This window comes from Sinocyclocheilus grahami, unplaced genomic scaffold, assembly GCF_001515645.1.
Source record: "Sinocyclocheilus grahami isolate Dianchi unplaced genomic scaffold, SAMN03320097.WGS_v1.1 scaffold82.1, whole genome shotgun sequence".
Classification (NCBI taxonomy): Eukaryota; Metazoa; Chordata; class Actinopteri; order Cypriniformes; family Cyprinidae; genus Sinocyclocheilus; species Sinocyclocheilus grahami.
Window position 1 is genome coordinate 492910 of NW_015505261.1, and position 26225 is coordinate 519134.

Genomic DNA, 26225 nt, shown 5'->3' on the forward strand with positions numbered 1-26225 from the left:
ACTACAATGCGTCTGTGGCACAAAGGCTGTTTCTATAAAGTGGGGCAATTCCAACTTTGCAAGGACAGTCTGTCTCTTCTGACTCACAGCCTGCAAGTACGTTTACATATTTAAAGAATTTGCCACTGATGATTCAAACACAAGTTTTGAACAGTGTAGAGTAGCGCTTGTTGTTTGTCATTTCTCCGATCACAAATGCAGACATGGTAATGTTTACCATGTTTAATGTTTAATGCAACGCGACATGTAAAAATACAGTATAAATCATTATATTCAGTAATTATGTCCCCACTGGATGCAACAAATACCTTGTTTATAATGGGTTTTATTGTTTCTGACTCGTCGCTCCGGGACACGGCATCACAGTATGGTAAGGGGCGTAACATTTCCGTCACACACTTGAGGTATTCAGCCAAAACCAACGCACTGGATAGCTGGCCAATCAGAGCACACCTCGCTTCTCAGACCGATGAGCTTTGTAAAAATTTATGTCTTTCAGAAAGGCGGGGCATAGAGGAGAAACAATAATTACTTATTATTGTTGTATAATACAATTATAAATGTATTATTCATTGCTCATTGTTAATACATTAACTAACGGAACTTTATTGTAAAGTGTTACCATACTTTGTATTTGTAAATGAAGAGTTTGGTTCCAAAATGCTATAAATCCATTTTGATTAATTTGAGTTTTCTTTACCAAGAAAGTGGCAAGATGAAAACCACTATTTTCTGTTTCAAAACTTTCACATAGCATATTTAGGTTATAATAACATAACAAATTATAATCCAGATTTTGATTTTCAAAGATTTATTATAAAATGTTATAATTTTTTTCCCAAAATGCAATAAATCCATGACACTTTTTTTTTTTTTTTTTCAAAATGCAATAAATCCATTGAATCAATTTAAAAGTTATTTTTCATATTGAAACTGTTGAAAATACACAGCATGGTTAATCCACATATGACAGCCTCTGAACTTGGTCAATACTAATCTTATATACAGGCACTGGACTAAAAATACATTCAATCAGTCATCGCTCCCAAAATTTATTCAACAGGTCATCTTGTTAATGCTATAAATTAATTACAGCAATAAAATAAAATGTCATCATGAACAAGAACATGAACAACAATATCGCATTAGACCACAGACATTACAAAATGACATTTCTCTTACAACTTCCAAACTTCCAAAAGTGCATTCATCTTTGGCATGTTACATTCATTTAGCTGACTAGTGCTATACGCTGTATTAACAAAAACATAAATGGCATTAATAAAAACACACTGACAAGCTACGCAATATCGCGTTCATAATCAAATGCGACTCATCTGCGATTATGAACGTGATATTGCATAGCTTGTCAATGATCGACGGCTCTGTGTATCCATCTGAAAGCACGTGATGGAGATTTACTATTAATCACAGAACCGGCTTTACTGATGAGATCCGCATGACAATCACATGCTATTTATCGTGCAGCCCTAAGTTTGTTTGTTGATCACAAAGTGGAAAGTAGATGAGGAAAACTAGGATGCCGGGTATATTCAAAGCGCCGCAATTACTGTCTAGAGTGCGTGGAATGGTGCGCTGTGATTGGTTGAGCGGATATATCGCATTCTGCAGAGAAGGGAGACTGGCGTTTGTCGTGGTTTGGAAAGAAAGGGAGAAAACATGACAGAATAACTCGGCAGATATCGCATTTTGCGTAAAATAAAAAAAATACTTTTCAATACCGACCAGATACAATACTGATTTTGGCGGAAACTCAATGGCTATAGCCAAAGGCGTTTATCGCGTTTTGGAACCAAACTCTTCATATGTATACCATGAGGAAATCATCTTTGGATGCTATCAAAATATCACCAAAAATCTACAATGGTATTACCATTAGGTTTCTGGCCACAGTGCCATGTGTTTTTGGACATCCATTCCATAGATGGTGATTCTGAAGCTTTCTTTCAAGGACTTTAGAGTACCGTGGCATTATGAATATGATATTACCATCTGATATCATGATTGTGACGTGATTCTGCCTGATTATTTGCTGATACAATGCTGATAGTGATCACGAGGTCAGGGTGTCTGAAGGCCAGTGTAGTAGTGATATTAGTATTAAAAAGTTTAGTGACCGCAAATAGAATGATGTATACCTGTTAAGTAACAGGCTAAATCAATGTGTGGTTTTATAGAACGGATGTGGCGTTCTCTGTGCAACTCTGTGATAATCCTGCTCATCCATCAGTTTAATGTCTTTAAACAAACATGTCACCACACGCGTTAAACAATTTAAAGCCACTGCGAGGCAGTAGGCTGGAATCTGCAGCGCAATAATTAGCACTTCATGCAGACAAATATTTTATAATTTCCGTGCACAGACCTTCATTATTGGGCACATGTTGGCTGTGTTTACAATGGAATGCTATGTACTGCATACTGTGCAGTGTACACTGTACACTGCCTACTATTCTTTTTTTAATACTAAGTGTATCCCAAGAATCGATTATTCTAGCCTGTTTTCAGTTAATGGATGGAATATTGAAGCACACCTCCCATCCAATAAATCGCAATAAGCATTGTGCCTTGGTACTTGAAACAAAGTCTCAGATTTCAATTTATGCCCATTGTATTGCAGTATTCAAACAATAAATACCGTTTTGGCGCAGTTTAATGTAAAGTGACAGATCGCTGTACCGCCTCGATCAACAGATGCAGCAGCGCGAGGCGCACGTGAACTGATCATCTCCTCCACATTAATACCAGTTTCATCACAAAATAAACATGACTAAACATCCGAAGGTAAGTTAAAAGAAAGAGCACAACTTTTGCAGCAGCGCGAGGCGCACGTGAACTGATCATCTCCTCCACATTAATACCAGTTTCATCACAAAATAAACATGACTAAACATCCGAAGGTAAGTTAAAAGAAAGAGTACAACTTTACAATCCATATCCTGTCATGTAATCGCTCAATCAGTGTTTCAGCCGCGCAAAGACGTCAATATAACAGCTTGTAAACAATTCATGTAACATCACATTTACCTCAGAAAGCATATTCGGTGACCATAAAACTCGTTAGTCAGCTGAGTTAGAAAAATAAGCTGTTGAGAGGGGTATTTTGCTAAATATATGCACCATATAACATTCATTATACTTTTTTACTGTTCTTTAATGTTTTATTTATGTTTGAATAAATCCGTCCAAGTTTTTATGACAGCCACTATTTAAATGTGTATATTAAAAAAATTATAATAATTTTATAAACACTTCATTAAGTGCAATTTAAGCAGTTGTACAGCACAAATCAGTCAATTTTGACCTTCAATATTATAATGTAGTACCAACTGACTCTCATGTATATTTTACAGCAGTGGTTCTCAAACCTGTCCTGGAGTACCCCCATCTCCCTCATCGATCACACCTGATTCAACTCATCAGCTCATTAGTGGAGACTGCAAGACCTGAAGTGGGTGTGTCAGATATAGGGAGACATACAAAATGTGCAGTGTTGGGGGTACTTCATGGAGAGGTTTGAGAACCACTGTTTTACAGCATTAATTGAGAGATTTTTTTTTCCTTTAAATTTGGCCTGTACTGTATCTGATATATATATCCAAAATAATCTATATTGAATCGAATCAAATCGAATTGGTAATCGAATCGCAAATTTGTGAATGAGAATCGAATCGAATCGTGAAATTTGTGTCAAAACCCAGCCCTATTCAAAACTCTATCGCACACATGCTACTGTAGTACATTTATTCATACCGATTTTTGTGCACTGTACAGCCCTAACCAAACCAGTTCCAGATTGTAGAAGGAGCTCCTCATTTAGTGATAAACTCCTCCTCAATTTCACGTCCACCTTCCGCGATGCCACTCCGCACTGTCGCACACAGAAATATGTCAACAGCTAGACTTTATCGTTATTATCGCAGGAAGACTAATTCTTATTGTGGGGAGAATTTTTACCGGTATATCGCAAACGATAAGATATCGACCACCCCTAATTAGTATACTATTTAAACGCAACCAGTGTTTTAACTTTGAAATTGCTTCTGGATTGTTAGTCACATGGAAATGTTATAAGATCAAGTTAAGCACATTGAACTGTGGGATACAGTATAACATTGTATTGCATACAGTAAGTTGCAAAGTATGCTTAGTAAAATGCTTACTGCAAAAATGATAGTAGTTTGATATAGGGCTGGTCCAAATACCATTTTTTGAGCTTCGAAGCTTCGGTAGTAATCAACACCTAATATTCGAAGCTTCGGAGGGAGGGGGCTGAACATATTCTTCTCTCAACACGTGTCTACACCGAACGCAGCGCCGCGACAAAATACAATAGAACCTATAGGATGCTGACTACACTGGATGCGGCGTGGCGCTACAAATTCCCCACAGTAAACTGCTGCTGCATTCTATTTATGACGTACTGACACAAATTTCAAATGATTTTCAACGGTCGCTTTGTCGCATCCAGTGTAGACAGACTTTAGCTGTTGCGGCGTGGCGCGACACGACAACTGTCGCGTCTGATATATATATATATAAGGGAGTGCAGTGTCACATTTTGGTGCAATATGGACACGCGACACATTCAGAATTAATAAACTTTTAATAAAGTACAGAACAGCACGGGCCAGAAGCGGCACGCCTCATTCTCTGAGAACGGACACTGCACTAGTGATACAAAACAAACAGGTCTGTTAATACTTTTAATATAGACAAATTATGATTAGGCTGGGCTACTTTTTATGACTGGCGTATTCGCAAGTATTTTCATATGTGACACAGTGCCTTTGTCTTGTCCTCACTCAATTTAAAGTGCTCCCACACAGCTGAGGTCTATTTGGCATTTTTGTCTTCTGAACTGAACTGTCTTCATGAACTGAATCATGACGTTCACTCATGGGCGATTCATATTCAAGCGCGAATGAGAACCATTTCGCGGAGGATGAAAAAAAAAAAGAATATTAGAATCTCAAAATTGAAAATCGAATGCCAACCCACCGAATGAATATTCGAATAATCAAATATTCTGGTCCAGCCCTAGTTTGGTAGTACAGTAGTTGTTCCGAACAGCCAGTGATTAATTGGTGGATATCTGTGCTGCCTTTGTATGCTGTGGATTAGTTTAACCAGAGTCTATTTTGTCTTTTGATTATCAGCGCAGCTCAATCTGTCCATAATCTAAGAAAAGGTGGTGAAAATGCATGTCACAACACTGCTCTGTACCACCTATCATTATCTAATCTCACATGGGCCCCACAGATGTGTGTGTGGTTTTGTGTGAGGGAGAGTATGTGTGTATCTTGTGTGTCAAGCCATTACAGTGAATCATTAACATGAAGCTTCAGTGCTTTGTAGTTAATCATGTCTGTTACATGCCTGCTGGTCTGCTGAAGGCAGAGGAATCACATTCATAAAGCTGCACTGAACCACTCTCAGTGCACCTTACTGCAGTCTTAATATTCTGTTAGAGTTGTTGTCATCTTTTATGACTTTCTTCACAAAATTACAACAGGAGATTTTTTTTAAGAATATTATAAACGCCTTTCATGCATTTTCATTGTACATTTGATGTATGAAGTATTTGAAGTATGATCATGTGTTTCCAAAATATGTTGTTCATCAAAGAATCTTCCCACAAAAACATACATGTATATTAAGCAGCATGACCGTTTTCGTCATTGATAATCCTAAAAATGTTTGTGAAGTATGATTTCTGAAGGATCATGTAACACTGAAGACTGGCGTAATGATGCTGAAAATTCAGCTTTGACTCACAGGAATGAATTACATTTTAAAATGTATTAAAATAGGGAAGTGCATCTAAATTATAATTATAATATTTTACTTATAATAATTATTTATATGGGTAAGCATTCAATATATATTAAACATTTACGTATTTAGAATGGCATGGCAATATTCTATCAGAGGGACAATATTTGCAGCAAACTAAAAATGTACTAAAAATGCAAACAAAAACTGAAAATGTACATATTAAAGTCTAGTTAAATATAATCAAGGTATGTTTTCCACACTTTCCTCTACTTCCACTATATTTATTCTTTTAAACAATGCATAGAATTAAGCAGCGATATCTAGCTAAATATCTATCTTTTTTATTTTAATAGTTAAATATACACTACGAACATTTTTTATTAATTTTTGAGATGCAAATGAATTGCTTCATTCAAACAGACAGTTTGATCTTATTCAAGTAAAACTTGCAGGCTAAATAAAAAGCAGATTATATGAACCATTGTATTGGCAGCAAATTAATTGTAAAAATGGTGAATAATCAAGCTCTACTGAACAGTCTAGTGTGGAAGCTCATAACCTTGAGATGAGGACAGAGCACAAGAGTCTTCCTCCCTAGAGTCTCTATATGCAAATGAGCTTCCATGACTGTTACACATGTATAAGTATGTAATCCCCTGTGTGTGGATATGCTGAATTATAATGTTTAATTCAAATTGCTTGTATGCAACAATGATACCCAGTCCCAAGAGGCTGTCTGGAGCTGTGTGTGAGTGAGTCTGTGACACTGGTACTTTTACAGAATGACTATAACCCTACAAAAGTGTCATGGCATTACATAAATAGAGTTGGTTTTTTTTGCCTTGGGCAAATAAATAAGCATCCTCAGGAGGTAGCTTCATGGCGATGACTTTTAAAAGGGCAAACACCACTCATCTTTCTTCAGAAATGTTACATTTCTAGTTAGTATTATGAATATCTCCTGTTAGCATAAGTTTTGGGTTCAGTTGTGCAGCGTGAATCTTCGCGTGTTAACCGAGAGTTGAGACGTGCATCACTGCTTGAAAGCAGTGTCAATTTATTTCAGTATTTTCACTCTTATCTCCCACATCTTTGAGGTCACTTCCTGTATGAGCTTACCTCTGCAAAATGACTCAGAGCAGTATTACAGAGGCCTTGCACAGCTTCTCTCTTGTGGCTTTCCCCGCCTTTCACAGTCACATGTTGAGCATTTACCATAGTACTACAAATGCAAAAAATATAAAAAACCATGGTATTATCACAGTCCTTTTTTTTTAAATAAAGGTTGGGCCATGGTATTGCAAAGTGTATTTTCAGAGATACTACTCAGTTACTTTTAACAATACTATGCTTAAAAAAGGGTGTGGTAATACTGTGTTTTTGGACTGTTTTTGAATTATTTGTACAATCTCTTACATAGTACTACAATGTATTGCATAGTACCATAGTACTACAATGAGTTACATTTTTTTTATACAGTACTACTGTGGTTTTTGGAGTATCACAGTTTTCTTAATAGTACCACAGTACAAAATAGTGCTTTATTTTACAGTCCTGTTCAACGTATACATATGTACTTAAAGGGGTCATATGATGCAATTTCAAGTTTTCCTTTCTCTTTGGAGTGTTAAAAGCTGTTCGTGCATAGATAAGATCCCTAAAGCTGCAAAGACTAAAGTCTCAAACTCAAAAATATATTATTTATAAAAGTTAAGACTCGTCCACGCCCTCCTAAAACGCATAGTTTAAACACGCCCCCACATGTCTACGTCACTGTGTAGGAAGATTTGCATAACACCGCCCAAATGTTCATGCAAAGAAAGAATGCGTAACTGTTATTCTCGCTGTACTATTGTTGTCGCCGCCGCCATGTCGTGAAGACGCTGTGTGTTTCGTTGTGAAAGCGGAACTACTTTGTTTGGCCTTACAAAAGAAGACACGACTAGAAATCAGTGGTTAAGTTGTATTTACAACACTGTTCCAGAACACTTCAACCCAAATATTCAGATGTTTGCAGCGCATTTTATGGAGGACTGTTTCCTGAACCCGAGAGAGTTGTTTCTACAAAGTGGGGCAATTCCAACTTTGCAAGGACAGTCTGGCGCTTCTGACTCACAGCCTGTAAGTACGTTTTCATATTTAAAGAATTTGCCACTGATGATTCAAATGCGAGTTTTGAGCAGTGTAGAGTAGCGCTTGTTGTTTGTCATTTCTCCGATCACAAATGCAGACATGGTGTTATGTTTACGCGGCACAATACGCAACGCAACGCAACGCATAAAAAGACAGTATAATTCATTATAATCAGTAATTATGTCCCCACTGGATGCAACAAATGCCTCGTTTGTAATAGGTTTGATTGTTTTTTTTTTCTTGTCGCGCCGGGACACGGCATCACAGTATGGTAAGGGGTGTAAAATTTCCGTCACACGCTTGAGGTATTCGGCCAATCACAACTAGGGATGCAATGATACAATTTTTTCAGATCCGATCCGATCCAGAAAATTCTGAGTATCGGCCAATTCCGATCCGATACCAGCACCGTTTCAGATCCGATCCGATCCAGAAAATTCTGAGTATCGGCCAATTCCGATCCGATACCAGCCCCGTTTTTTTTTTTTTTTAATCAGTGTAGAATTTCTTTACTTCTTTGTGTTGACCTGATCGTCACTCTTTTGTGTGTTAAACACAATCTACTAAATATAGACAACTTCATTTTAATGAAAAATAACAAATGAAAAATATATAATAATCTATGACAAAAAATACTATTATAAACTAGGTTAGTGGATAATTTAGCAGCAAATTTATTCTAGAAAAATCATGAGTGCACAAGTTTATAAAATCTAAACATTTAGTGAAATAATTATTTAAATTATTATTTAGTGGGGAACAAATAAAAGTGAATAAGTGCAGGACTAAATCTGGTAAAATGTTACACATTGCTCTCTGTATTGTTGTAAAATACATTAATGAAAACAAGTAAATATATTTATATATAAATATAAACTATAAAATTAAAAGACATTTCTTTTAAATGTATAGCACAGTACTGAAGGCAGTAACATATGATACATAGAGGAGTCCTATCTATCATATGTTGCTGCCTCCATTACTGTGCTATACATTAGATTATTAATAGCCTTATAGGACAGAACAAGAAACGCTATAAATAATCTTTCATTGCGCAAAAGTATTATATAATACGAAAAGCTCCAATACAGAGAGGCACAAAGCGCTTATGCGCATCCCGTGCGCAGAATGATGCGCTTGAAGCAACACGGAGTCACAGCGTGCAGCTCCGCATCGAGAAGTTCAAAGCACAAAGGAAAGAGATATTGATGCGTAGTTTATTAAAGTTAAAATTAAAAATGTATCAGTTTTAAATCTCAGCTATTGTGCGCTCTCGGAGAGAGTTTCATCATCTTGACTATCGTAACCAAACAGGACATGCAGTTTGAATGCTGAATGGAGGATGACAGACAACCGCAGCGGAGAGAAGAGTTTACATGAACTTGAATTATGACTTAAATTACTTAAATATTCATCTGTACCTCACACTGAACTATGGAACAGCTTCAGAACACTTGTACTTTGACTTTATGGTGCTTTATAATGTGTCTGTGCTTTTGTGGGGCTTAACAATAACACCGAATAATATAAGCACAATATCGGATTTGGATCGGTTCGTCTGACCGATACCCGATCCGGCAGAAAATGCCAGTATCGGAGCCGATACCGAACCTGAGTATCGGATCGATGCATCCCTAATCACAATGCACTGGATATCTGGCCAATCAGCATACACCTTGCTTTTCAGTTCGATGAGCTTTGTAAAAATCGACGCATTTCAGACAGCCGCAGTGGAGAGAAGAGTTCAGGGGAACTTGAATTTAATTACTTAAATATCCATCTGTACCTCACACTGAACTATGGAACAGCTTCAGAACACTTGTACTTTGACTTTATGGTGCTTTATAATGTGTCTGTGCTTTTGTGGGGCTTAACAATAACACCGAATAATATAAGCACAATATCGGATTTGGATCGGTTCGTCTGACCGATACCCGATCCGGCAGAAAATGCCAGTATCGGAGCCGATACCGAACCTGAGTATTGGATCGATGCATCCCTAATCACAATGCACTGGATATCTGGCCAATCAGCATACACCTCGCTTTTCAGTTCGATGAGCTTTGTAAAAATCGACGCATTTCAGAAAGGTGGGGCATAGAGGAGCAACAATAATGTACAGTATGTGGCAAATAATGTGTTTTTTTTTACCTTAAACCGCATAAACACATTGCATTACACCAAATAATGTTCTTTTTAGCAACGTCATATGACCCCTTTTAATACACTTAGTGCGTTATCTATGTACTAACTAGGTATTAACCTAGAATCTACCCCTTAACCTAACCTTTACTCAACCTTATTTCGCTCAGTACTTTCCTAAGGAAGTACAATGTAAGTGCGCGTGTAAAATAAAGTGCTACCAAAAACATGATAATATCATAGTACGTTGTCCAAAAAAAAGGGTGTTACAATGGTACTGTGTACAAAAATAACATGGTATGTGTCTAATAAAACATGATAATTCCATGGTACTTTTTGCAAGCATTCAGTTCCATTTAATTATGGAATGCATGTGTGAGAGTATAATAACCCTACTTCAGTTAAATGTTTTGTTCTCTAAACCATATAATACTCTCACACACACATAACCAGTTCAGACATGTGCAAATTTGTGCTCTACTCCAGTTTACAAGTGTGCAGAGTGTTTTAATGATCTCCTAACCCCGGCAGCATGACTTGATTATTTTTCTTGCCAGGTACACAAGAGACATCTCTGCTGCTTCATGAAGGTCAAGTCCAATCCAGTTTTGTGTGCGGCCAGTCGATGCTTCCATCTATCCCTTATCTGCAGTTTGAATGCTGAATGGAGGATGACAGACAACCGCAGCGGAGAGAAGAGTTTACATGAACTTGAATTATGACTTAAATTACTTAAATATTCATCTGTACCTCACACTGAACTATGGAACAGCTTCAGAACACTTGTACTTTGACTTTATGGTGCTTTATAATGTGTCTGTGCTTTTGTGGGGCTTAACAATAACACCGAATAATATAAGCACAATATCGGATTTGGATCGGTTCGTCTGACCGATACCCGATCCGGCAGAAAATGCCAGTATCGGAGCCGATACCGAACCTGAGTATTGGATCGATGCATCCCTAATCACAATGCACTGGATATCTGGCCAATCAGCATACACCTCGCTTTTCAGTTCGATGAGCTTTGTAAAAATCGACGCATTTCAGAAAGGTGGGGCATAGAGGAGCAACAATAATGTACAGTATGTGGCAAATAATGTTTTTTTTTTTACCTTAAACCGCATAAACACATTGCATTACACCAAATAATGTTCTTTTTAGCAACGTCATATGACCCCTTTTAATACACTTAGTGCGTTATCTATGTACTAACTAGGTATTAACCTAGAATCTACCCCTTAACCTAACCTTTACTCAACCTTATTTCGCTCAGTACTTTCCTAAGGAAGTACAATGTAAGTGCGCGTGTAAAATAAAGTGCTACCAAAAACATGATAATATCATAGTACGTTGTCCAAAAAAAAAAGGGTGTTACAATGGTACTGTGTACAAAAATAACATGGTATGTGTCTAATAAAACATGATAATTCCATGGTACTTTTTGCAAGCATTCAGTTCCATTTAATTATGGAATGCATGTGTGAGCGTATAATAACCCTACTTCAGTTAAATGTTTTGTTCTCTAAACCATATAATACTCTCACACACACATAACCAGTTCAGACATGTGCAAATTTGTGCTCTACTCCAGTTTACAAGTGTGCAGAGTGTTTTAATGATCTCCTAACCCCGGCAGCATGACTTGATTATTTTTCTTGCCAGGTACACAAGAGACATCTCTGCTGCTTCATGAAGGTCAAGTCCAATCCAGTTTTGTGTGCGGCCAGGCGATGCTTCCATCTATCCCTTATCTCGTATTCAGGAAGCTCACAGCTAAACACCACGACAGATTATCAGGGCTATCTGTTAACAAGAAGTGTTGCAAATGATGAAGATTAACAAGACACATCAATCAATGCTAGCGAACGTTGTGTTTGTGTGCGACTAGAGCCTGAATGATGTTGATTGCACCACTGAGTTTTATCTCAGCTGTAAATCTGCCATCTAATCCTGAGGACTTCCTCCATAGACCTCCAGTCAAAATGAAGCACGGCAAAAACAAGTCTTACAAGCATGCAGTCTGGCCACGTGCCATGGTATTGTCCCGCACTGAGTCGTTGTGCGTATGAGCGTATGTTGGGCTCTGGTCCGAGTCTGGGAGGTTTGCGTATCTTCTATGCAAGATAAATTGGTTGCATTCTGAGGTGATGTGTGTTAGGTTGGAGGTGTGTGTGCATTTAGGTGTACATGCTGAAGGGGTGGTGGAGAAAACTAAGGAATGTGACGAGCTATTGTGAAATATGACATGTACGTAGGCCTTCCTTCCTCTTAGCCCACAAGGAATCATGGGTAGAAACGTGGAAGAGGCCACGTTTATACTCATTTTAGGTGTATGGCAGTCTGGAGAAATGTCATGCCATTGATATATTCGGTGGAGGTTACCTGGGGATACTCCATCACCTTCCAACCCTCCCTTTCTCTTTCAATTTAGCGCGCTCCCTCTGCCCTTGGTTTTTCCATACGCACTGCCAGTATCAAACAACCTCCCAAAGCGATTTCCTCTCAAAGAAATGCATTGTATTATAAACGTTTGCCCTCTCCATGTTTCCGTGGTCTGCTGAGATAAGACGGTTTGAGAGGAAGGACCTGCAGACAGGGAGGAAACCACGGGCAGAGAAAGCAAATGAAATATTGCAGCCGTTTCACAGCCTTTCAGAGATTGGATTTTATTGGCTACTTCCTGCAACCTTGAGATGTTTGCTTTTAGTTTCTTGGTCCATTTTTGACTAAGATAAAACAGTTGAGTGACGTTGGTGTGTATGTGTATATATACACCCCAGTGGAGTCTTTTGTGGTAACTTGGGAATGTTTACTTGTGTTCAGGTACCTTAGTTCACCGGCTCTGGTTTTATTCATTGAAGTATAATGTGCATCATATTATCAAAAGTTTGGTGGATTTTTACAGGCAAAAAAGCTCTATTCTCTATTGCCAATAGTGTAGCGTTGTATGAAACCGCTCACACAGAAGTCACTTTCAAAACAAGCAGCTTTCTGTTAGTCCTGTTGCAAAATCTGTGTAGGGAAACCTTTCACCCTCGTATGAATTTGTATAGAAATTACTAGATTTTGTGAGCAAAAATTCAGCAAAATTCGTTCTCCCATGTAAACTTTGCATTTGTTCACAAAAGTTTCGCTTTCTCCGAAGAAACTTTGCGTTTGCTTGCAAAAGCATTGGAATATATAAAGATTTTACTCCCAAATCATGTTCATCTCCACCATCAGCTTTGGATTCATTTCTCGGGGGAATGCAAAACTTTGTGAGAAAATAACAAACTTGAAAATGAAAATTACTCCATGATTTGCTCACCCTCAAGCCATCCTAGCTGTATATGACTTTCTTCTTCAAAGCCACTTTCGTGAACACACTTACCTGTACACCAGTTAGCGGAAGCTAGAGATTACGCTTAATAAAGTTTTAAATATGGATATTTTTCTTATACAAAAGCATCGATTCACTTCAGAAGGCCTTTATTAACTCCCCAAAGCCGTGTGGAGTACTTTTTATGATGGATGGATGCCCCCCATTCACTGCCATTATAAAGCTTGGAAGAGCCAGGACTATTTTTAATATACAGTGGGTACGGAAAGTATTCAGACCCCCTTAAATTGTTCACTCTTTGTTATATTGCAGCCATTTGCTAAAATCATTTAAGTTATTTTTTTTTCCCTCATTAATGCTTCCATTTACGGATTATGGAGGCCACTGTGCTCTTAGGAACCTTAAGTGCAGCAGAAATTTTTTTGTAACCTTGGCCAGATCTGTGCCTTGCCACAATTCTGTCTCTGAGCTCTTCAGGCAGTTCCTTTGACCTCATGATTCTCATTTGCTCTGACATGCACTGTGAGCTGTAAGGTCTTATATAGACAGGTGTGTGGCTTTAATCATAGTGTGTGTTTGAATCAGTATAATCAAACACAGCTGGACTCAAATGAAGGTGTAGAACCATCTCAAGGATGATCAGAGGAAATGGACAGCACCTGAGTTAAATATATGAGTGTCACAGCAAAGGGTCTGAATACTTAGGACCATGTGATATTTCAGTTTTTCTTTTTTAATAAATCTGCAAAAATGTCAACAATTCTGTGTTTTTCTGCCAATATGGGGTGCTGTGTGTACATTAATGAGGAAAAAAATTAACTGAAATGATTTTAGCAAATGGCTGCAATATAACAAAGAGTGAAAAATTTAAGGGGGTCTGAATACTTTCCGTACCTCTGATTGTATTCGTCTGAAAGAAGAAAGTCATATACACCTAGGATGGATTGAGGGTGAGTAAATCATAGGGTAATTTTTATTTTTTGGGTGAAGTGTCCCTTTCTCACTTTGTAGCATTAGATTTGTATTGCCAATCCTGTTAAGGAGCTACCCCATATTAATGCCTCAGGTTTGATCTTCTACAGAAGATTTCTTCAAACTATAAGTGTTATGTTTGGCTGCTTTGCCTCAGAAAGAGCCTAACTTATAGAAAGCCTTGGTGGTCACACTGTTACTGGCTTTGTGATCTGATGTAGATCTGAAGAGAGGAATTCACTAATAATTCTGCTTCCTGATTACATTGTTTATTTATATCTTCTTCAATCTAGCATCACTAAAGGAAATGCAAATGCAGGTAAAGTTATGAACATAACCACAAAAGTATTGCCCAATCATTTAATGAATTACTGCTGCCATGATCAATCAAAAAGCACATAGTTTTAACATCAAATTCAGTTTTACCCACAGCTTCTCACGGGTGATATAACATCAGATATTCACCCCTGATTATTCTTTGTAATGCTGCCATAATCTGGCCTTCAGATGTCAAAACTTTAAAAAAGAAATAAAGCAAACAGCACATCTATGAAGGTGATTCATTTTTAATGGTAGTATTTGTGATTCACAGAGGCAGGAATGAGAGATTTGATATGCAACTCTGACAGACTAAGTATCGATCAGTAGTTTTGCGCTCGCTTGGCGTCTCTGACTCACGACAGCCGATGGCTTGGACTGCTTCAGGAGGTTGATTGCGGTTGAATCGTTTCACTCTCCATTGCTGCAGTTGCCAGATTGGACCGATTGATCTTTGTGCTAACAGCTAACTGTAAAGTGTAGTTCAGCTGTTGGCCTAGTATCTAGCTAATGTACTTGGCTTCATGCCTAATAATGGACTCTGGGTTATTGTGCACAGAGGGTCCCTTTGTTGGCTTGTTTGACATGTTTTGTTTGGGTATTTACCCACTGACTTCCTGTTAGTAGGTTGAGGATTGGTCTGTGTGAGTGTGTGCCAGGGCATTCCTGATCCTCCTCCCCATCTCCACACGGAGCTCCGCAGTGACCTAAAGACTACAGGCACCCTTATCATTAGCGCTATGTAGGGAATTTGCAGATTTTTCAAGAGCTGGATGTGCAGTGTGGTAATAATCTTCTTGTATATGTGCCCATGTGTTTTGTTTGTGAATTTTGTGTGGGTGAGAGTGTGAGTACTTCCAGTGATTTATTAGTGGTGTAAAAATGTCCCATGGTTTGGTTTCAAGCTTGGATCAGAGATGTGTTGGTGTGTGAGAGTTTGAGTTGTTATATGGTATTTTATGCCCCTTAAGCTAGCTAACCGCAGCTCAGAATGCAGGGCCTCTTCGATCAGGGAAGCAGTCCAGCAATCAAAATCCCAACCACAGTAACGCCTGGCAGCTGACTGCAGCGCTGCAGCACCATCCAATGCCCACATCCAGAACCCAACACTAAAGGCCTCTAATGCACTGCAGCACTAGTAATACTGCTAACCTTCTGCTGCGAAGAAAAGCACTTAGAGCGAAAGTTAACCCGAAAATTAAAAATCTCCCTTTATGTCGTTCCAAAAACTTTACTTCTTCTGTGAAACATAAAAGAAGATAATTTAAGAAATGTCTCAATGATTTTTTGGCAATACACTAAAAGACACAAAAATATATCAGAATATAAAATCTTCAAAATATATTATTTTCTTCTTCCACAGAAGAAAGGTTTAAAACAGCATGAGGGTGAGCTAGGTTTGGATATCGAGAACCAGTTTCATTTTAGAATTGGATTTAGTGCAAGATGTGAAAGAGAAGTCAATTGGGCACTCTTACTCTGTTTTCTGTGCTGTAGACACATCAAAAACATGCACTCAAAAAAGACGCCTGTCGTATAGTACAGAATTAAACCGCTCTCTTTCGTGTCTTCTTGCGCTTAAATAATTACACAATTTTGTTATTAAATTATGTCATAACCTCGTAAACACAGTCAGTTTTGTCTTTAGTGAACATAAACAGTTGAGAAAAAAATGCATTTGTATCAGTATATTGGATCTGTGCATTAGGTCTTAAAGTGATAGCAGTCTATACCTGCTGCTGCCCGTGCAATTAATGTTAAAGGGTTAGTTCACCCAAAAATGAAAATTCTGTCATTAATTACTCATCCTCGTGTTGTTTTAAACCTGTAAGACCTTCATTCATCTTCGGAACAATTTAAGATATTTTTTGCTGAAATTTGAGGGCTCTCTGACCCTCCAATAGACAGCAAGGGAACTAGCACGTTCAAGGTCCAGAAAAGTACCAAGATGACAAAGTAGTCCATGTGACATCAGTGGTTCAACTGTAATGTTACGAAGCTACGAGAATACATTTTTGTGCAAAGAAAACAAAAATAATGACTTTATTCCACATTTTCGTCTCTACTGCGTCACTTGTGGATGCGTGTTCACGGCAGTACCATGACGCAAGCATGTGGTGGTGCCGGCGCTTACCCAGATCCGGCGTGAACGAAGGTCTTACGGGTTGAATGATGAACGAAGGTCTTACGGGTTTGGAACAACACGAGGGTGAGTAATTAATGACTAAATTATTTTGGGGTGAACTATCCCTTTAATTTAAGAACAAAAGAAGAAAATCACTCACTGATCTTGACTGAATAACTTGTAACTAGGGATTAATCTATATTTTATTTCTAAAAAGAAAACTATGCAGTATTATTTTACATTGGATTACATTTTATTTACAATTCTGCACCTTTCTGTTGTCTTATTTTTTTCTGTTTTAAGATGGGTGGCAACTAGCGTTAAGGTTCAATACTGCCACCTACTGTCTTGGATTATGTACGACTTTATCAAATGTGTAATATTAACATGAGATATATATATATATATATATATATATATATAATTTTTTTTTAATATATATATATATATATACCCCATTTCCAGACAGACAAAACGAAAACACAGTTTATTAAAGGGATAGTTCACCCAAAAATGAAAATTCTGTCATTAATTAACCACTGATGTCACATGGACTATTTTAACTTTTTGAATGTGTCAGTTGCGTTGCTGTCTATGGAGGGTCAGAAATCTCGGATTTCATCAAAAATATCTTAATTTGTGTTCCGAAGATGAACGAAGGTCTTATGTGTTTGGAACGACATGAGGGTGAGTAATTAATGACAGAATTTTCATTTTGGGGTGAACTATCCCTTTAAGCTTAGCTCACACTAGTGGACCGACTCTTCTCGTTGTGTCGTGTTTGACTGCTAGTTCATGTCTGTTAGCTTTGAGGGCGTATATAAGTCCTACTGAACTTCCTGTACTCAAAGTGGACACAATTCACTTTTAACAAATATCTGCTTATAAAATATACAATTTAAATATAACATTTTCAATAAAATGTACTTTCTTTTTGCGGCATCAAATATTGATGAAATTACACCTGTTTATGATCAGCAATAACAAGTAGCAAATCATGGTTCGTAGTTCTGAAATCCAGCCTACCTGTGTTTAGATGCATTCATAGTCTCTGACAAGCAAAAGAGCATGAATAGCAGCAGCCAATTAAATTGCTAGAGGAAAGAGCCAAGACTTAATGCATAAAATGGCCTTTGCTTACTACCGATTCCATCTGTAACTGATAAGCTGTGCTACCCACGTCTCCCACTGTCTCATTCATATTTTTTTGCCTCTTTCCTTCTTTTTCCGTTTTGTGTATAAACAGCCCCAAGCCCATTCTCCATGTTGTTTGTTGACATTAGTGGTGTCTGGTGCTCTTCAAGATTGGGAAAGCACAGATGTCACTTATCAATGGGAAATGTGCTTTGAAGAACGGCTACAGTGGTGCTCTATATGAACAGTGTGTCCACTAATGCTCTATGGATATATTCATCTAGACAACTTGAATTAACGCTACAGTATGAGAGTTCTGTGGAATAGTTTGCGCTTTTATTTGCTGAAATAATTCTAGATAAAAGGGATTTATATATAAAATATACTTGCGGTCAAAAGTTTGGAATAAATACGATTTTGTTAATGTTTTGAAAGAAGTCTCTAAGGTTCACCAAGGCTGCATTTATTTGATCAAAAAATACAGTAAAATCAGTAATGTTGAGAAATATTGTTACAATTTAAAATAACTGTTTTAAATTTTAAAATATAATTTATTCCTGTGATATCAAAGCTACATTTTCAGCATCATTACTCCAGTCTTCAGTGTCACATGTTCCTTCAGAAATCATTCTAATATACTGATTAGCTGCTCAATAAACATTTAATGTTATTATCAATGTTGAAAACAGTTGTGCTGTTTAATATTTTTTTTGTGGAAACTGTGATATGCAGTTCAAAAGAACAGCATTTATAGATATTAATAGATATATAGTAACAGAAATGTTTTTGCTGTAATTTTCAATGCGTTCAATGTGCCCTTGCTGAATAAAACTATTAATAATAATAATAATTATTAATATATTAATAAAAGTCGTGTATGTAAAATTGCATTGTGATTTTATATATATAAATAAAATGTTTTGCTGCAGGAGCTACATATAGACACACCCAAATATGTTGTGGTTTTAATTCGTTGAACAATTTTAATGTTAATAATTTATAATATTGACAATGATATTGTTGTCCAAAGAAGAGAAAATATATCTGACAAGACTTCTATATTTTATGCATCTGTACTATATGATGAGCAAGTCATCTTTATCTCTCTTTCTCTGGCAGATGACAGTATTTCTGCGGCGAGCACATCAGACGTGCAGGACCGCCTGTCGTCTCTGGAGCTGCGGGTGCAGCAGCAGGAAGATGAGCTGACGGTGATGAAGGCCGCGCTGGCAGACGTGCTCAGACGTCTGGCTCAGTCGGAGGACTCCGCCGCGGCTGCCAAAAAACAGCAAAGCAGCAAAGGTAGCCTAGCACTGCCGTGTGTGTGTGCGTCTATGCCTCCAGTGATCCTCCAACTGTTTACTCGCAGGAAGTGTAGGAGCGCAGCCAGACCAGGATCTGTTAACAGTTTCAATCCAGCCTTGACCCACGGCGCTGAACGTTTCCATTTGAATAGAAGCTCTGTGTGTGTGTGTGTGTGTGTGTGTGCACGTTCGTGTGTGTGAGCGTGTGATCTTGGGTTGGCTGCTTGAGGGAAGGCATTTTAATGTTTGACCATTAAAACTGACTTCACTTTGTTCTCCGTTTAACACACCGTATAAAACACACTGGCTGCCTCGCGCCCTGTTTCTCTCGCTCTCACACACACACGTATACTTGTGTATATTTAAACTTCATGCAGCTTAAAGTTTTTTGATGTTAAAATACTTTTGTCCTTTCCTGGTTTAATATGTAATAAAGACTAAGGATGACTGTAACAAGTGTGGCGCTGACAAAATTTTGCTCTGTTTGTTTGAGCGGCCCAACATGTTCACAGCTTACTCAGCCAATGACGTTTTGGGCGGACTAGCTACTAATCTACTATTAACCACAGGTTTTTAGAAGTATTGAGAGAAACAGTAAATGTTTCTTGTTCCATTAATGTTTAAGAAAGTAGTATGGCAATAGTTGTCCCAGGACCTCATCACGTTGATTCCCAGTTATCATATTGTAAATAAAAGCATTATTTTGGCATCAAATGTTGTGTAAAATAACCCTTATGTTAGAAAAGGAGTGTTTAAAGTACAGAATACTTTCTATGCATACATGTCAAGTCAAGTGCTTTGCAATGCATTGTGGGATGCGATGTCTTATGTAGTATTCCCTGCTTTATATTGCATGTAATGGCAAATATAGCTGGTCATTCAGGTATTCTTTGAATAAGGAATTTTTCATACTATGTACATGTTGTTTTAACAGAAAAATAAAATAAAAAAAAACTGGCAGCTGTGGTTGCCAGAATAATTCAGTAAAATGTAAACATCTTTACAAAGCAACCTGTACATTTTGTAATTTACAAATAATTAATTAATAATAATCATTGATCATTTAAACTAGTCATTCATTCAGGAACGAAACACCGTCATGCTGCTCAGAGACGCAAAACAGTGCTGTGGCTTTGTTTGGAATTATTTTTGTTGTCAGAATAGCGCAAACACAGGAAATATAATGGTTTTTGCAAAATACTCGATAACGTCAAATCGCAAATCGTTAAAACAACATTTACGATATTATCGCAGATGATATCGAACACCCCTAATAGTATTAAAGTCTACAAAGTCTGAAAGGCTGTGCATTCGGTTGTAAGCAAATGCTTAGTGTTTGCGTTAAAACTAAAGTATGCTTTGGACTTTATTTTCATCAGTATCTGATTTAGCACACGTCTTCATTTTCTCTTTAAAATTAAAGCTGCGAACAGACAATTGTACTCAGAAGTTTACATTTATACAATCCTTCTTATAAAAAAAAATATATATAAAAAGGGCTTGTAAATGTATGAGCGTAACTAGAGTGGATGAATAAAGGGAATGAATTACTGTACATATGAGGACAGGAGAGATTGAAGAGCTGGAAAATCTGGCACTGTGTTCTCCTCATCCATTCACTCCACGACGCGACCAAAGGTGCGTCACACTAGACCTCATGTTCCATTCACTCCCATTCACAAGTAATTCTTACCATTTTACAAAGATTGCTGGGTTGGATTTCCATTTGTATGTCAGATGATAGGCTTTGGAAAAAATAGACTTGAGTAATTATACATATTAGTGTACAAATGTCTCCAATTAGACCAATGGACAGACTAATGAATGTTTTACTCAACACAAGCAATAACAAAGAGCAGTTCGATCACAATGAAATATTTTACAGCAGAACAAACCTAGAAAGATTAATATTCATTATTAAAATTTTCATGACTTTAGAAGATTTTTCTCAGACTTTTCCAGGCCTGGAATTCATTGTTATTTCCATGTTTTTGATTACTAAAAATACATTTTTGGAATATACGAAGCCCTGCACATGACATGCACGAAAAAATTAATAAATCGTGCGCACAATTTACTAATTTGTTCCCTCGATGTACTAAAATGTATGCGCACGATTACTATTTCGTTCCCTCGATTTGCTAAATCGTGTGCACGATTTATTATTTCGTTCCCTCAATTTATAAATTGTGCGCACGATTACTATTTCGTTCCCTCGATTTATAAATTGTGCGCACGATTACTATTTCGTTCCCTCGATTTATAAATTGTGCGCATGATTACTATTTCGTTCCCTCGATTTATAAATTGTGCACACGATTTCTATTTCGTTCCCTCGATTTATAAATTGTGCGCACGATTACTATTTTGTTCCCTCGATTTATAAATTGTGCACACAATTACTATTTCGTTCCCTCGATTTATAAATTGTGCACACAATTACTATTTCGTTCCCTCGATTTGCTAAATTGTGTGCACGATTACTATTTCGTTCCCTCGATTTGCTAAATTGTGCACACAATTTACATTTTAGTACATCAAGGGAGCAAATTAGTAAATCATGCGCACGATTTATTTATTTTTTCGTGCATGTCATGTGCTGGGCTCTGTAGGAATAAACAGCATTGTTATTTTCTTATACATTTTTATAAAAATTGTATTTTGTATTATACATATTATTATTGTTTATTTAAAGTCTAGTGTGACGCAGCTTAATGTGTGTGTTCAGACATTTGATCTGCTCTGTGTAAAGGAGCCGGTCATGTGACAGACACAGGGCACGAGGACTGCAGGGGGGTGCTTGAATTTCTGCCTTTAAAAACATACAGGGCAGGGCCTAGAAATAATTTTACCAAATGAAAAGGAAAAGAAAGCAAGAAACAACAATTCTCAGGCAGTGAGCAAGCAATGAAAACGGGCAAAACGAAACCAAGCCTCTAAACAAAATAGAAATTCAAGCCTTGAATGGCAATTGCCAGACAAAACCATCAGAAAGAAGGCCAACCTTTGACTCAACACAGAACACAGCTTGGACAGCTACACTGCTCATTTTTTATTATGACTGTTTTCCACATTTTACAGTAATAGTCATCAAAACTGGAAGCTAATAGCCAAAACAAACCTCAAAATAGTGATGTTATTTAGTATAAGCATGCAGAGCTCCGTCCTTACTAAAAAGACGTGTCATAATATGAAGGTCAGATCATCCTTCCTGAGTCCATGACTGAATTTTTATTTTTTTTTTACATGAAATGTATCAGTATATGATTGAATCTTTATTGTGAACACACTGAAAAAAGTGTGCATTCCTTCTAAAAGCTATTTGTTAGATAAAATTTGATATGTCTGCTTTTCGGACTTCATCTATTTGAATTCAACAATTACTTTGGATCTCAAAATAGCTTCATGTTTAAGCTAGTTGAGACTGGATTTCACCAATAAAGATAATGTGCTAAACGGTTCCAACCTAATCCTGCACTCAAAATATTTTATCTTTGTTTTATACACTACTGTCAAAAGATTGGGATCAGAAAGATTTTTTGAAGAAATTAATACTATTTTATTTAGCATGGATGCATTCAATTGATCAGAAATGTACGTTTCTGATCAAGTAAGCACATTTATGTCCCACTTTATATTAAGTGGCCCTAATACCTGTGTACTTACATAGTAACTAGATGTGTACGTAGTATGTAACCACAGTGTAAGTACACATTGGAACATAGTATCTACAGCTGTAATGTTTGTGTAACTACACAAATGTAACAACCATCAGAATGGTATATGTAAATGCAAATGTGTAACAGGACATTGGTAACAACACTTTTTGGTAATGAAAGTACAAATGTGTAACAGGACATTGGTAACAACACTTTTTGGTAATGAAAGTACAAATGTGTAACAGGACGTTTGTAACACTTTTTGGTAATGAAAGTACAAATGTGTAACAGGACATTTGTAACATCACTTTTTGGTAATGAAAGTACAAATGTGTAACAGGACATTTGTAACATCACTTTTTGGTAATGAAAGTACAAATGTGTAACAGGACATTTGTAACATCACTTTTTGGTAATGAAAGTACAAATGTGTAACAAGACGTTTGTAACAACACTTTTTGGTAATGAAAGTACAAACGTGTAACAGGACGAATGAACCACATTTTCTTTCCACTGCCCATATTTACTCACTGCGCCCATTATGACCCATTATTCTCACTTTTACTCCTCCACTTCTCTTTCATTCTCACCCTGCTGATTTGAGTTTCAAGGCTGACTCACTGCTTCTATAACATTCAATCCCCCTATCTATTCCCCCTCATTTCCCATAATCCCCCACACACTAGTATCTTTCCCCAAACTCTCAGTCTTTCCACTCAAATCCTCTCCCAAACCTCAGTTTATCCTTAATCAGCTGCTCTCTGGACAATATCTGTGAAAGGGCTCTATTCACTGAGGAATACTGCTACGCTGGTTCCTCACAAACTGCTTTTCCCAGTTACAAACGAATGCGATGATTGATTGATTGTTTTTGTGATTAATCTGATCTGACACATTTGGCATATCATGAATGTTGTGTGTGTGTATATATATATATATATATATATATATATATATATATATATATATATATATATATATATATATCGATATAGACTGATATGAAAAAAAAAGATTTGTGATATTTTTTTGGGCCATATCTCCCAGCCCAACCCTGAAACAACACACAAACTACCCAATGTTGCTATAAGTTTGATCGCAACATATAATCATTGCTGTTAATAGTGTTCGCCGTCTGTTTGATTACGTCATTAACTAACCACATGATTTTTACCGTACATTTCCGCCATATGGACATCAACTTGACATAGTCACCACTGATAAGCCACTACTAAATATAATGTAGAAACGTGAATTTTCTGTAAAGCTGCTTTGCAACAATTTGTATTGTGAAAAGCACTACACAAATAAACGTGAATTTAATTATTATAATTATCAGTGTAGAAAACGCTTTATGATGATGCTATAGTGACCCATACTTAATCAAAGACTATAGAGTACCCAAGACGTGTCACTCGTATAGTTTTGAATGGGGAAAAATGCAAGGCTCAATCGCAGGAAGCCCCGCTTTCTGAATGAAAGAGCCAATCGCTAATCGGTAAAGTCAGCGCGTCACTGCAGCTGCCGTTAGAAGTCCTGTTTGCTATAGAAACAGTCAGTGTTCTGAGACGTGCTCTTAGGACTGCATATGCACACTGGCTGATCTAGCCTGAAAAATACGCTTTTTATAACGTTATTTGAGCAAAAGTAACAACATTTATGACACCGTTGTTGTCAGATTTCTTTGGTGATTTCAAATATGAAATTTAATCGTAAGCTTAGTGAACCGTTTTGGAGAATTTTATGTTTCCCCGTTCAAAGAGCTAGGAGTTGCACTTGCATGCCCGAGTGACATGACTTGTCTTAAAAGGACTTTGACTTAATACAATATACTGTATGAATGTCAGTGGACTGGATTTTTTAATTTAATTATTATAATTATCAGTGTAGAAAACGCTTTATGATGATGCTATAGTGACCCATACTTAATCAAAGACTATAGAGTACCCAAGACGTGTCACTCGTATAGTTTTGAATGGGGAAAAATGCAAGGCTCAATCGCAGGAAGCCCCGCTTTCTGAATGAAAGAGCCAATCGCTAATCGGTAAAGTCAGCGCGTCACTGCAGCTGCCGTTAGAAGTCCTGTTTGCTATAGAAACAGTCAGTGTTCTGAGACGTGCTCTTAGGACTGCATATGCACACTGGCTGATCTAGCCTGAAAAATACGCTTTTTATAACGTTATTTGAGCAAAAGTAACAACATTTATGACACCGTTGTTGTCAGATTTCTTTGGTGATTTCAAATATGAAATTTAATCGTAAGCTTAGTGAACCGTTTTGAAGAATTTTATGTTTCCCCGTTCAAAGAGCTAGGAGTTGCACTTGCATGCCCGAGTGACATGACTTGTCTTAAAAGGACTTTGACTTAATACAATATACTGTATGAATGTCAGTGGACTGGATTTTTAAAAAAAAAGTATTTTTATGTCAGTGGTACTGTAATTAAAATGGACTAGTAAATCAGTTGACTAATCCAGTTAGCATGTCTGGCTTTATTTAAGCCAGACTCTTTACAGTCTATATCGTCTTTTTCTATTTCCTGACTGTTGATCATGTTCAATTTTATGACTTCCAAGCATTCAAAAGTCTTAGAAATCAATAGAATCTGAAGTCACAGAAGAGTCTGGAAATGTCTCTATTGAATTCAAATCTTATATTTAATATTTAAATTCTATATATTCTGTAGAATTATATATATCATGCATTTAGAATCGTATATAGTTATGTTCAGCATTACAATATTCATAATGTCTTATGAATATTCAAACCATATGAATTGATGAGTGAAAGTGCATTTTTGAACGAATCTAGTGAGTCAGTGATTCATGATTACCCATTCATAAAGACAGTCACTTGCTTCATTCCTGAATGACTTAGCCGTTCAAACGAATCAATTGAATGAATGATTCAGTGATAAATGAATACATGAATTCGGTAACATTTTACAAAAAGCTCCCATTTATATGGAAGCACGTTTCCACCACATAATTTAAAAAAATAAAAAGTAATTGTGACTTTATATCTCACAATTCTGACTTCTTTCCTCTGAATTCTGAGTTACTAAGTTCTGTGTCACCGTTAAAAAGTTGCAATTACCCTTCTAATTTTTTTTTATCCTGTGGCATAAACAAGCTTCCATACATTTAACATGAGATAATGCATGTTAAAGAACAACATGTTTTACAGTATTTATAAGTTGTTCATTGTTTGTGAAGGAGTGTATTTGGCATAGAAAAACTCTTCATACGCCCAACTCATTTTTTGAAACTTTGACCATATTTAGCATGAGAATCCAACTCTTTAGCAGTGTAAATAAG

The 26225-nt window shown here is 36.9% G+C and overlaps 1 protein-coding gene across 8 annotated transcripts in view; it reads left to right on the top strand.

Annotated features, from left to right (window-relative positions):
• LOC107586470 (echinoderm microtubule-associated protein-like 4) overlaps positions 1-26225 on the top strand; it is a 112319-nt gene that overhangs the window by 49474 nt on the left and 36620 nt on the right. For all 8 annotated transcript variants that reach the window (XM_016273844.1, XM_016273840.1, XM_016273839.1 and 5 more), the window contains exon 2: positions 19065-19247. In XM_016273844.1, coding sequence (XP_016129330.1) covers positions 19065-19247 — 183 coding nt within the window. The remainder of the gene's footprint in view (positions 1-19064; positions 19248-26225) is intronic.